Source organism: Populus euphratica, unplaced genomic scaffold, assembly GCF_000495115.2.
Source record: "Populus euphratica unplaced genomic scaffold, PopEup_1.0 scaffold16.1, whole genome shotgun sequence".
Classification (NCBI taxonomy): Eukaryota; Viridiplantae; Streptophyta; class Magnoliopsida; order Malpighiales; family Salicaceae; genus Populus; species Populus euphratica.
Genome location: NW_011499882.1, coordinates 570248 through 584691, shown reverse-complemented (window position 1 = coordinate 584691; position 14444 = coordinate 570248). Strand labels below are relative to the sequence as shown.

Here is a 14444-nt window from a genome sequence, read left to right as displayed (position 1 = left end):
GGGTGGGTGGGGAGTTTTGGGTTGTGGTGTTTAGAGAGATGGGATATCATCTTCTGTGTTCTGAAATCATATTTGAGCCCATCCCAAAGCTAAAAAATTTATATAACTTCTGAAACAATTACGGAACCCAAAAAAAAAAAAACAAGTGAGACATTCAGCTCATAGACAAACATCAAAACAAATAGAAGGAATCATGAGTATGCAAAAGCTCACCTCACGTTTAGACTGCTGTATCTCCCCATGTAAAGCCCGTGCTCCAGGCAATAATCCAGCAAGTTCATTTGCAGATTCCCTTTTCTCTGTGAAAATAATTGTACGGCCTCCGCTGAATAAAAAACATGCAAGTGAAAAATATATTCCAAAAAAATTACTAATAAACAAAAAGCTGTAGGAAAAACTAACCTGCTATAACAACTTATGATATCAGGAATAACCTGAGGCATGGCAGCAGTAGAACAGGGAAGTACAATATGCCTTACATTGGTGCTGGCTTTCATTTTCTCATTACCAACAAGATCAATAGTTTTCTTAGTTGGCTTGAGAAACCTAGAAGAAATCTGGCAAAGTAAAACAAAGATTAGTGATGACACAGCAAATTTAAATCACTAATTCATAAAGTAAGGAGCATACATTTTTCACCCAATCTGGCAAGGTGGCACTGAATAGAAGCGTTTGAACCTTTTTTACATCCTCTACCTTTCCTGCAAAATGCTATGCACTAGTAAATAAAACAATAACTTCATCTAGCATAAGTTCAGCAACAACAGAAGACTTTGGTGACTAGCAACAATTAGAATGTGTTCAGTGACAAGCATCAATAACATAATCTAATACATTCCAATAAAAAGTTTTTAGGAGTTTGAAATGGCAGAGTTATCTGACTAGCAACATCAAAACATGTTTAGCTACCAACATCTACTAACACCTGGAAACAAGGATTTAGAAATCCGGATTATAGAGACATTGACATAATAGAGGTTCCAGAATCAATAGTTGATCTTCAAGTCATGATTCCAAGCATCCTTATCATCCAGATTATAGAGACATTGACATAATAGAGGTTACAGAATCAATAGATGAACTTCAAGTCATGATTCCACGCATCCTTATCATCAAAATAACATGTTTCAAGTCTCCAACATGCAGAAACATACCTAGAATAAGTTCAACATCTTCAACAAAACCCATCCTCAGCATTTCATCAGACTCATCAAGGACCCGAAACTTTAATAAGCTTAAGTCAATGTTGCCCTTCTCAATGTGATCCTATGCCAAGTTTAATAGAATAAAAAAATGTTAAAAGCAAAGAACATTTGCATGTACCATTCTAACACTATCAGAACATCAAAATAAGATTCTGAAAAAAATGACACCTTTATGCGGCCAGGTGTTCCTACAACTATATCCACCCCTCTCTTCAAGGCTAGTTCTTGAGGTTGGTATGAAGCTCCTCCGTATACACAGCAAGAATTCAAGCCCACTGCTCCACCATAAACTCTGAAATCATCAAACACCTGAAAAGCACACACATGACTGAATATAAAAGAACCATGTCAAAAGTCAGCATTCATAGATGTATCGTCCGTGTTTTATTATACCTGAGTGGCCAGTTCCCTGGTAGGTAAAAGAACCAAAACACTTGGTGGCCTTCCATAGCCTGTCTTCCTTGATGCTTTTGCAGGGCCATTTACTAGTGACTCCAAAATTGGCAAAACAAAAGCCAATGTTTTACCCTGCATTATTGTAGCATGTCAGTGACTGTTTCTAATTATCAAAATGCATTTCCTAATGGACATTGAGCACGTAATTATGCTTAAGAAACACAAAATCACATGCAAAGAAATATCTAGCTAGGCTAACAAACACTCATTTTCAAACCATTTCATTTGTAGCTATTTCCCCCATTTAACAAATAATACAAATCCCTTCACATAACAACTTAGCCATTATAAACCCCAGATATCATGCCAACCCTGTCCTTCCATAATCATAGGACGCAAGCTCTCAAGTGCATAAACGCTTAAAATTCTATTACAAAACTCAATATTTAGCTACAACAACCACTACAAATCCTTGAAACACAACCCCAAAAACTTTATTACAAGTTTGTGCTCACTTTGAAAGCAAAAAACCCTTAATTATACAGACATTGATATATTTTCTTTTTACAAAGTCGCCCATGATAAACCACTAATTCCATGAAACGCAATTTGCAATCATACTTAACTAACTCTGCATAATCATAACATAACTAGCTGTTTTAACTCTGTAACACCACAAAATCAGGCTTCACAATTTGTAAGTAATTGCAACATAACATCTCATTAAGCACGCAAACAAAAAAAACACTCAGAATTTCCAACTAATTCATCCATAAACAAACACAGAAAACCAAACCTGCCCGGTCCTTGCACGGCCAACCAAATCACACCCATTAAGAATATCCTCGAAAGTCCTAGCTTGAATAGGAAACAAAGCCTCAATCCCTCTCTTCTTCAACGCTTCCCTCAACGGTTCAGATATCCTAAACCTCGTAACTGCATTAGGATCCTCAGCTTTAACCTCCTCTCCATCTTCCTCCTCTTCAACAACCTTAGCTTTCTTGCTTTTCTTCTTCAAATTCACAGGCTCGCAAAGCTCTGAGCTGGTTTCACTCCTCTCCTCATCATCACCATCAAATTCTACAGCTTTTCTCTTCTCTTTCTTCTTCTCTTTCTTGATAGAAACCATCAAAGGATCAGTTTCTTGGGTGTCGAGAACTATTTTCTTCTTCATCTTCTTTTCTTTCTTGGGATCCACGGAGCTGTTGTTGCTAGTAAGAGATAAAGAAGGCATGTCTTCCTTTCTTTTCCTCTAGAAGGGGGCTTTAGGGTTTGTGGGGTTTTCTTGTTTTCTCCTGCTATTGAAGAATGTGGAAGTGGAGGAGCAGAAGCAGGAGAGAAAGAGGACGAATGAAGCGCTAGGGTTTGTGGTTTTATGGAGGTGGAATGGAGATATTTTAGGCCGTTGGATGGTCAAGCCCTAATTAATTTGGTTATTTGCCGTTGGATTAGAAACGTGTTAGTACTTTTATAGTGTTGGGCTTGAATTTCTTGTGTAAAAATATGAATGGATTGAATTGGGCTAGGGCTCAATCGAGGCAAATAGGCTAGAAAAGGTCCACTTCGAATTGTACTAACAAAAAAAAATCTATAGTTTTTGAAATAAATCATAAATAGTGTGTGTAGTTTTTGAAATAAATAAAAAATCTATATAATTGCATTGAAGCTTAGAATTAAAGAATAAAATTAACTTTTTCCTTATATAAATTTAAATGAAAACCAAATTCAAAGCAGTTGCTAATTGGATTTGCTGAAAAGTTATGATTGCCTTATTGGGCTAGGGTGTTTTCTGGTAGCAAGGCAATGGGGGTATCTGATTCCTTAGAGCCACCACTCGGGGCTTAGAGCCACCTTTGAGAGATGGGGCAGGATCGAGTGAGTACGGGCCTCTTGGCCTTCAGAAGGTGGCTGCCATGTGATCTTGTGTTGTTTATTTTTAATATTTAAAATTGTGTTTGAATGCATGTTTACATCAATATATATATATATATATATATTAAATTAATGTTTTTTTATAATAATTTAAAAATAAAAAATCAAATTTTCTCACCTATTTATTCTAAATCGCCTATTATTTAAGAATATTTAGAAGAATAGTTACAATTACTTTTTTAAAATATTTTTTATTTTAAAAATAAATTAAAATAATATTTTTTATTTAAAAAAATTATTTTTAATATTAATATGTCAAAATAAAATAAAAATACTAAAATATATTAATTTAAAATAAAAAAATTAAAAAAAAAACACTTTTAAAACTAAAAGTCAAGCGGATGGTCAAGGTTGCCCATTTTTGAGTGGGGTTAAAATCCCTTGCCACGTGGAAAGAAGGGATTGTAGAAAAAGAGAAGGACCTTTCGGGTTGATGGATAAATAAACCTAACTTTTAGCCGAAGATTTAAATGGATCCAAATCTGGACAAAGAAACGATAAAACTTCTTTAAAGTTAATTTATTTTACATCGAATGGTTCATTGGATTTATCCTAATAATAATAATAATAATAATAATAATAATAATAATAATAATAATAATAAAATATCTATTTCAATAAAAAAAAATAAAAAAGCTATCATATAAACAACCGCTAGATTACATTTATTTGCTGTGTTGCAGTGATTGCAGAAATGATGCAATTGCTTTATGTTCATATATTCCTCTTTTAAAGATGTAATTACTATAAATCGCTTTAATTATCAGTTTATTTCCTTTCATTGATGACCTGCAAAAGACTTGATGAGTGGTCGATAACCCCAGAAACACAAGGATTAAAGCATAGGTTAATTTCTCAAAGTCTCATGGTTGTATACTTTCCAGCTGCAGTTTATACATATATCTGCTGGAATTTGGGCTTGTCATGTATCATATGTCAACAGTAATGACTTTCTATTCGTGCAGATACCAGAAGTGAACTTATTTGTGGTGTGCTACAATATTCTATACTGTGGGGCACAATGATTGTCTGCTACTGTTACAACTGTGCCACTAGCATAGCGTGAGTTGCTTCAGAAAACCTTTTCTTGAAGAAACTGCAGTACTGACATACTGCAATCTCTTCTTGATAGTCTGCGTGTCGATGCTTTGGTAATCTCTAAACCTCCTCTAGTGAACCTACAGCTTTGCTTTCTTATAAGCTTAAACTATTTATTTTGTAAATTCACAATCTTTCAATTTTCACGATTATACATGTGATGCGCTTGAATTTAGCATAAAGACAAGTTCTCTCGTTCAACTGCCTGCAAAGTGCATAAGATGTTGTCGTTAATGCACAAGTTCTGTTTCGTTTTCTCAACAGGTCTGTAAAGAGATCAACATGCTTCCATAAATGCCAAGGGAAATGATGCACAATATCGTGGAGCATCCGTGATGAAATCGTAGAAAAACTCTACAAAATTGGATTTTTTTTGCTGATAAGTTTTAGGTCTAAAGTTGTCCTTGCAAAACAAATTCCCAGTGGAACAATGGACATTTCAATGTTTAAATTTGTATTTGAGTTTTGAATGCTGAAGTAACGAGCATTAAAACTAAGAAAATAAAAGATGTATTTTTTTGTATGTTGAGAAGAGATTCGTGTTCTTTATGTATTTTCTATGCAAAGAGATTAGCTTAGTGCTTTTTAGCATTGTTGGGATGATATATGTCTTCTCCCTTGCTGAACCTCATAACATGTAGCTGGGAAAATATTTATACAAAATATCGAGAGAAAATCTTACGGAGCTCACCATAAAATATAACATTTTTTTTTTGTGATGATTTCTTTTGGCTAAGAAGTCATGTGTTATAGTAAAATAAAATATATATATATATATATATATAAAGAAAAAAAAGAAAATGAGAAAAAAAAGTTAGCTCAATTAAATCATGACTCAATCAAATCAAAAGCAACTTAAGCTTTATTTTGTTTAATAGTATAATTATGGTTATTTTTTAAATAATTTTTAGTATTAAAATATATATTAATAATTATTTTATTTTAAAAAAATTATTTTTAACATCAACACATCCAAATGATTTAAAATATTAAAAATATATTAATTTTATGTTAATAAAAAAAATAATTTAATTTTTTTAAAAAAATGCTTTTAAAATTTAGAAATAAATAGGATGTTATGTTTTTTTTATTACCAATTAAAAAATCCGTTTATGTTTATTTATTGAGCAACAAAAATATTTTTTTTAATGCCTAAACTTGAAAAAAATGCAATAGAAATCCATTGTTAAATGTTTTTTTAACCAAAAAAAAAAAAGCTAAGCCATGCTTGTAAGCCCAAGTGGTCTAACATGTCAAGGCATTACGCAAATAGGTTTGCATTAGACAACCTGGAAGTTCTCGTACTCACCATTTTCTATTCAACAATTCATTCTACATATATTTTTTTTAATATACTTACCAAATTAAAGTATTGGATTCTCCTGTTCTACGAGATACTTGTATTCAGGTAAACTTTCACCATCAATCAAGCCCAACACCTAGGCCTCCCTCGCCTAGGGACACCATCATAACACATGAAAAGATTAATTTTTAGGTGGAGATTTTTCTCTGCTTCATTAAAAAAAAAAAAAAAAAAAACCCTTACCGATCACTTAGTTGTCATATATGACTCATACAGTTATGAAACGATTAAATACTCTTGGTCCATTGTAATCTCACTCAAATAAAATACATCAAGAAATTTCACCCTCACATCGAGAGCTGGGGCTGCCTCTTATGAAATTATTAAATTCTATTAAATGATTTTCTTTCACCCTTTCTCCTTTTGGGATTCTTTTGGTTGTTGGAGGCTTACTTTTTCTTTTTCTTTTTTCTTTTTTTTTTTAGCCCATCCTCTACATTTATGCGGCTCCCGAGTTGCTGGTAAGTTCTCTCGAGAGAAAATCCCTGTGCTTGGAGTCGGAGAGAGCAGTAGGAACTCGAAAAACAACAATAACACTTGCAAAATTCAAGATAAAATGATGCTCATTACATTTATTCCCATCATGCCCTGATTAAGTTCATCTTGAGGGATCTATATGTTGCCCCCAAGGATCGATCGATTACGCCTTGGATGATGAGTGGAATTTGCTAATCCATCCAATTCTATGGTTGTTGGTTTGTCATCTTTTAATTTATGAGATGAATAATGCATGGCCTGTTTTAAATTTTAAGGTTGTTTGATATTTTAAGGTTTTTTGATAGTATTATAGTGTTTCCTTTTAAAATATTATTTTAATAGAAAATATATTGAAATAATTTTTTTATTTTAAAAAAATTAAATTCAGTGAAAACAAATTTTAAACTGCCTCTTAGAAAAGTGTTGCGGCCTGAAAAGTTGTAATTACTTGTACCAATTTTCTCTTTAACGTCCAAATCCAATGTATGGTTGTTGCAATTGATTGTCATACAAATCTCTAAAGACAAAATAGCCTTTCATCTAGAGGTGTGTTCGGTAATGAAAAACTATTTTTCTTTTTTTTTTCTTTTTTAGTTTTTAGTTTTTCAATGGAAAATTAAAAAAAAATATGCTTATTTGTTGAAAATAAAAATGAGTTTTTGCATCAAAAAAATAAGGAATGCATTAAAATTATAACTACTTTTCTTAAAAATCAAAACTATAATTTATAGTATTCATCTTAAAATTTTATTTTTTTAATTTAATTATATAATATTGATTTTATTTCATTAAAATTAAGAATTATCACAAAAAAGTTATGTCATTAACTTAGAAAAATCTTTATATTAGGTTTATAATAGAATAAAAATTATGACACTACATATATATGTGTGTGTGTAGTGTAATATATAAAGTTATGGCACTAAAAATTAAAATTTTCCTCTTCTATTTTTTTTATGGATCCTACTATTTTTTATAATAATTAAGGGGTATTTATAAAGTTTTAGAAGATTTTAAATTCATTTTTAACCTCTTAATCACGAGAAAAGTGTTGTAAACCTTTGATAAAAACTTATTAAAGAGCCTTTATGTGTAAACACATGAAAAGCAAATTAATTTTTGCATGATGATTGTATTGTCGGACTTAACTGAGTTGTTTACTTTCTAGATCTTGATGGAACAATTCTGACATTATCGTTGTATGGAACCATTTGAAGATGGTAATAGAGTTGCATTCCTTCCAAATTTAAATGTAATCTTACTTCATTTAAAGGTTTATAATTTCATATTTATCCGTTTGAAGCTATTAACTTGATCAACAAATATTCTCAAAACATGGGTCAGTCAATTGAATGACATATATCACTCACCTTCTCTTTATTAAATCTAAACAACGTGTTATTTAGGGTTTTTTAATTTGAGATTAATAAATTTTAATTGAATTCTTGTTCACCCATTTCTTTTAATTATAGCCATAATTACTTCTAGACTTTTAATTTCATGCAATTTCATCCCTGTCAAATCCAATTGTTAACCCTAAGGTTAACTATTATTTTTATTTTGGTCATTGGTTTTGAATTTGTGCATTCTAACACTTAATTGACCATTAAATTTTTAATTTTTTTAATTTAGCCCTTAATTTGATCACTTTCAATCCCTACATTCACATGATTTTTTTATTTGGTGATTGGTTTTGAATTTTTTCAATTAAGTTTATAATTGCCTATCAAATTGAATTTCTTCAATTAAGTTTATAATTGCCTATCAAACTTCAATATTATACAATTAAGTATTTGATTTGATCAAATTAACTTTTAAAAATTACAAATCAACCCCTAGACTTTGATTTTTTCCAGTTAAAACCTATATTGACTTTAAAAATCACCTTTTTTGCTCAATAAATTCAATTAGATCTTCAAAAAATCAAAATGAGTCTTTAAATATCTAATTTTGAATTTCCTTCCTCAAATTCAATTTTTATTTGTTAATAGGGTATTCATCAATCAAAAATATGCTGTCAAATTTTTTTAATATTGTATATTTTGATCTTCCTTAACCAGTCTTCGATAATTTCCTAAACATTCTAGTATATTGTTCTTATTAATATATTTTTTTGATTTTCTTTTAATATTTTTTTATTGTTTCATATTTTCTCTTTTCTTTCTTTTTCTTTCTAATCTTTTTATTTATGTTTATGTGGGGCATTCTTTTTCTTTCTAATCTTTTTATTTATGTGGGGCACCAAAAGAGGTAACAATAACAACAATAATAATATAATTTTTTTATTATAAAAAAAATGTTGGGGCCGTATGAGAAAGAGGCAACTTATAGCGTTTGATTACTACATTAAAATGAGAAAGGATAAATATATTGAAAATAAAGACAACATATTTGAGTGTACTTTTTGTTTAAAAAATATAGATATTCACTTTAAAAATTTCTTTTATATATATTTTTAACCAAACAAGTTTTTGTTTCACTATATATCTCCATCATTTTTGTTACAAAATAATTGTATATTTTTGTTTTGAAAATATAGATATTCACTTTAAAAATTTCCCATTAACATGTTCCTTTTATATATATTTTTAACCAAACAAGTTTTTATTTCATTATATATCTCTATCTTTTTTGTTACAAAACAATAATCAACGCTACCTAAAAAATATCAATTTTTTTTTCTAAATGTTTTCAATGACTTTACATCTTTGTATTAAAACCTTTTAAAAAATATTATGTGCCTAAACATGCTTGGATAAATACTTTCAAACACAATATAAATATATTACCAAATACAGTCTTAATACCTTATCTGCTAGTACAAAATCAAAGAGTTAATTAACTAATAATTAAGCATCGAGTAATCCTTAGGTAATTCATTAAATATCTCTCATTAACTATTTAATGATTATAGAATATATGAAATAATATTTCACCGAGAACAAGCTGCCCCGTAATCTAATAAAAAAAGTCTAGGCAAATCACCACTCATGAATTATAAGTATCCCAAGCATTTCTCTTACAACATCACACTGCTAATTTCTAGTAAATCATTACAAATTCGTTCATGACAGTACAAGAGTTACTAATTAACTATAATTCAAATTAAAAAAACATCTCACACAAGAAAACTGGCTCCCCCTACATGTATTATTTCAAGTACCAATACAATATGGCCATTTGGTTTCTGTAGTCCGGAATTAGCAAATAGCAGCAATAAACTAGCAAGGAGCAGACTCAGGTGTACTTCTGCCTGACTTTGTAACCTTGTTAATAGAATGAAAATGTGGAAGAAGCAATAATCCCCAGAATCAAGTACATAAGCCAACCAGGAATTTGTTGCCCAGGAGCAGAAGAGGGAGGAGGAGGGGCAGTGGGAAAATGCTGGCACTTGTCAATTCCATACCATTGACCCTCAGGAACATTAGTTGAATTGAAGGAAAAAAAGGCAGGACTTGAAAATGAACCGTAAATCTTCACACTCTGTGGAATCCAGCCATCTGTTCCATTTCTGTAGAAATAGATATAACATATCTGAAGTGAACATGGTCCAGTTACCTGAAATGTATTTGTCGAACATTGCTCGAACGAGGCTGTAAATGGGTTGACCAGCTTTGGATCAAAAACCTGATGATCAACACATCAAAGAAAGTAAAAGAATCAAATTATTTAGAGTTTTGTTGAATTTCATTCTGCGAGCAGCAGGAATATGCATATCACAAACTACTTTATTTTTAATGTAAATCGTGTCTTCTGTCTTCACCTATCAAATAATATTAAATATGAGGTTGAACTAATTTTTTAACATAATATTAAATATTTAATGATTAAATGCTTATAAATTTAAAACTCTCAGCACAAATATTTATTAGAGTATAATATAAATAATAAACCTCTCTATATATAATTATTTTTTAAAATCACATATTTAGTGATAGTATTCTTGATCTATTTTACAAAAATAAAAAATAAAAAATATTTAGCTAAACTAAGGAGTGTTCTTGACAAGTAAAATCAAGATTTTTTTTATTTTTTTTGTGGCCATGCACAGCCATCCAACCATATATTAAATGTTTACAAGTTATTTAAACGAACCACTTAATTGTATTTCAGTATGTTTTTTCGTAGCAACTTATATATATAGATCATTAATCTACAACCGATGATTAGCAATTATTGAATTATTTCTTTTGAGAAAATGAAAATATATTTTTTTCTGAAAAACAGGTTACTAATATTTTTTCAATAATAATATTTTTGTTTTATGTTTACTTGTATCACAGTTAATCAGCTTGTAAACATTTTGTTGTGATTGGATATTTGAAAAGTAATTAAATATGTTCTTAGGTTGTCGGAATTATGATAAATTACTTACCATGCATCATGAATTGTTGCAATATATATATATATGCACCTGAAATAAACCTAAACAAAACTTTAGATGTGCTTTTTAATTCTTTTTTTTTAGATCTTCCTCCCTTAAGAGGCGAAGAGAAGTTTATCCTCACAGGAAAACAATTTTCTTTGTTCATTAGTTTTCTCCAATTACACAAAACATATGAATCTTATCATTAAAAACATTTTCTTGAAAACAAACATAAAATAAAAAAAAAATACTTAATAAAGATCAGTTTAAAGCCAAACCTGATTGCCAAAAGCATCACCAAAAATAACACTGATCTGATCAGTTGTATATTTGGGTGATAAACAGCTTGTCGAAATGATCACAGTGTAAGCACAGCTCCCTACAGTCTTTAGGAAAAGGAAAAAAGAAATTTTACTTTACAAGATACATGGAAATAAATTTAATAAAGATATTATAAAAGAATACAGGAAAATAATGAATTAGTGAGTATGTGCCTGCTGGATTAAACCGGGACTGAAAGACTGATCAAGAGCATGAGGTTGAACCCGACTGCTTGGATGATCAGCTTTTGATAGAACAACAAAAATGAAGGCAAAACAAAGCAGAAGAGAGTAATGGGCTGTCCTCATTTTTTCCCCTCTAAAACAAGAAAGACAAGAAGACAGATCGATGGTGGTTAATGGAGGTTACACAGAAAACCCTAGCCTGGTATTTATAAAGAGATTATAGGGTTTTTATGGGTAGTGGAATGGTAGTTGCATAAGTGACAAATTGACATTGAGATTGTAGGGTTTTTATGGGTGGAATGGTAGTTGCGTAAGTGACAAATTGACATTGCAACATGGACATATTTTTAGCTTGTAGATCATAGAAAGATACTCAATGTTCTCTTGCACATGAATAATGTTGAACATGTATGGACTGTCAGGTTCCCAGTACAGGCATGGTGCAGTGAAAAATTTTGGTTTTGAATCCTCCCTTTATAATAAAATTTAAAAAGAACTACTTGTAAATATAAATTTCTAAAGCAAACAGAGACCTTTTTTTTTCACAAAAAGAAATTGTCTAGTAATAACCTTCCAAGGACTTTGGTCAAGACTTCAACCTAGTTATAATTTAGTTGAGCTTGTGGCAATTAATTAATAGTTTTATATATATTCATTCTTAGTTAGCTAAAGCCTGGTCAAGGCAGGCCATGAATGAGCGAAACAAAGTTTTGACATATGGATGGAAGTTTCTGCAAAGCTTTCTAGCCCATTCTGATATGATCGTCTTTCTCACTTTAATTGTTTTCCCTCCTACATCCTCTTTTTTTTCTCTTTTCTTTTTTATAGTATCCAAGATTTTAGCAAAAGAGAATCATATTACTAATAAGTTAATGGCAATCTAGGTGGTAGAGAAAAAAAGTTCTGAACAAGGGAGAAAGAAAGACAGCTAAATAAAAGGCAGGAAAACAAGAGCAAAAACTATACATAAACCAACATTAATTAGACCAGAGTGTAGAATGCCTTCGGGGCCTCTTACCAGATCATGGGATCATTGCAGGTAAGAATATTAGAGTCCACAATTCTTAGCCAAAGTGCTAGCCTATGGAGAATGAGATCAAAGATGGAATTCCAGTCTAGTTCTTTATCTTCAAAAATGTGTTTGTTTCTGGAATTCCGACTTCCCCACAATATGCCATAGGATAGTAAAGTGATTGCCCTCTACTGATATCTGCCTTGAACCAGAACATCCCACTGTAGAATGACTTTATCATCAGTGTTAGGCAATTACCAACTGGTACCAATCCAGTTTATAAAGCGTTGCTATAATTTTCAGGATTCATAGCAATGAAGAAAAACATGAGATACAGTTTCAATGTCATTGCCACAGAAAGAACAAGATGCTTGTTCTAGCGTAATTAAAATTCTCTTTAGAAGGAAGTCTCTAGTGCATACTCTATCTTGAAGTAATAGCCATAAGAACATGTCAATCTTGGAGTGGTGTTATTCCTTTCCATAGAATTGATGAAAATGGAGAAGTACCTGATTTTCGACTCATCAATAATTTTACAGCATGCTTTTACCTATTCCTTTTCTTATTTCCCTTTTCTTTATATATATATATATATATATATGATTTCTTTTTTCCATTACTTATTGAAGAAGCTTAGAACCAAAGTAAGTTAGCAATATGGTGTTGTTAAAAATCAATTATTTGTTTTTAAAATTTAATTGTTATTTTTTTGGTATAAATAAAATGATACAATCACTCTTTTAAAATTTCAACAAATATATTTTTAAAAAATATATTTTCTTTAAAAGTCTAAAAACCCAAAAAAGAAAGAACTTAAAACCTCTCTATTTCGAACTGGAACTTAAGCTCTATAGTAGAGAAAAAAAGAAAAGAAAAAAAAAACAATAGCTTAAATTTCCCAAATGTTTGCATAACCTCCCGTATACCTAAAGCTTCAAGAAACATGGCTGGAGCATCAGCTCTGGGCCTCTAGCTACAGTTCCTCTTCTTCGTTTTTCTTCTTCTTTTAAATAAAAAAATTGAGGAATAATAATAATAATAATTCCCTGTTTTATCTAGGGCCTTGTTCAACATAGCTACCATGATTTTAGATTTTTTTCACGTTGACTAGTTGGTTAAACCGCTTTATGACCACAGTATGCTTCACCACGCAGGCACACAATTATTTAATTAACATCTAGCTAAATAGAAATTTTTATTTTTATTTTTATATGTAAGTATATTTTACGTAGTCCTTAATGTATTGCTTGATTTTCAATCTAGTCTCGAAATAATACCCTCCACTATAGTATATTAAATATTTTTCAATTAGTCCTTTCACAATTTTACAACGAAAAATCTAAAAAATCTCTTCAATTATTGCTTAAAAAAACATATATGAACGTTGATAAACATGTATGGAAGGATTTTTATTGAGGAATGAATATTGCCCGATACCTTGGGGATCTAATTGAGAAAAAAAATTAGTGTGAGAATTTAATTGGGAAATGTTTGGTAAAGATGACAGCTTAGATTTTTTCACAGGAAGAGCTGCTCCAATATTCTCTTGAAGGCTTATTCTCTGTGATTTGAACATATGCGTGCATATAAATCACAAATTAACTTATCCAAACGTGGCATTAAGTCAAGCACATATACCCTTCACGTCGCTACATGGTGTTAGGATTTGACACTTGGTAAAAAAAATAAAAATAGATATTTTAATTAAAAAAAATATCTGGCATAACAATCTCAAAACATTTATACTTTCTAGCTAGCCGGCCAGGCAATGAGCTTTAGGCACAGGTTTTGGCTAGCCCTGCCTTCACTTGCAAGTCAACAACAAGGGTGACTTTTTCTATCCAATCACACCCTAGAAATTGACATCTCGACGTAATTTTCCCCCTTTGATTCGCATGGCCTGAAGGGCCAATTTTCCTCCTCCTATTCGCCTGTACAAAAATACAAAACCATGGAGATTTTCCTGCTCAAGTTTCCCGCCATAAAGATCTCAAGCCGCCTTTGAAACGCATCACCTACCAAAGTCTACCAGTCTAACTTGATAGAAGTTCAAAATGCAATACCCCTACCTGAATATATATATATATAT

The 14444-nt window shown here is 30.9% G+C and overlaps 2 protein-coding genes across 2 annotated transcripts in view; both read right to left on the bottom strand.

The window, feature by feature from the left end:
• The window catches only part of LOC105129579 (DEAD-box ATP-dependent RNA helicase 7-like), a 5598-nt gene extending 2634 nt beyond the window's left edge, over window positions 1-2964 (bottom strand). The window contains exons 1-7 of the mRNA XM_011031701.1: window positions 2398-2964; window positions 1599-1733; window positions 1374-1514; window positions 1155-1266; window positions 631-701; window positions 403-557; window positions 214-325 (exon numbers count right to left, since the gene is read on the bottom strand). Of these exons, the coding sequence (XP_011030003.1) occupies window positions 214-325; window positions 403-557; window positions 631-701; window positions 1155-1266; window positions 1374-1514; window positions 1599-1733; window positions 2398-2835 (1164 nt within the window). The 5' untranslated portion in view covers window positions 2836-2964. The remainder of the gene's footprint in view (window positions 1-213; window positions 326-402; window positions 558-630; window positions 702-1154; window positions 1267-1373; window positions 1515-1598; window positions 1734-2397) is intronic.
• Window positions 2965-9435: 6471 nt separating this feature from the next.
• On the bottom strand, window positions 9436-11532 carry LOC105129578 (uncharacterized). The gene is made up of 3 exons (XM_011031700.1): window positions 11332-11532; window positions 11116-11223; window positions 9436-10098 (listed from the first exon to the last, which is right to left on the bottom strand). Exons 1-3 carry the CDS (start codon window positions 11464-11466, stop codon window positions 9742-9744), a joined length of 600 nt encoding a protein of 199 aa, XP_011030002.1. The 5' UTR covers window positions 11467-11532; the 3' UTR covers window positions 9436-9741.
• Between the last annotated feature and the right edge of the window lie 2912 nt (window positions 11533-14444).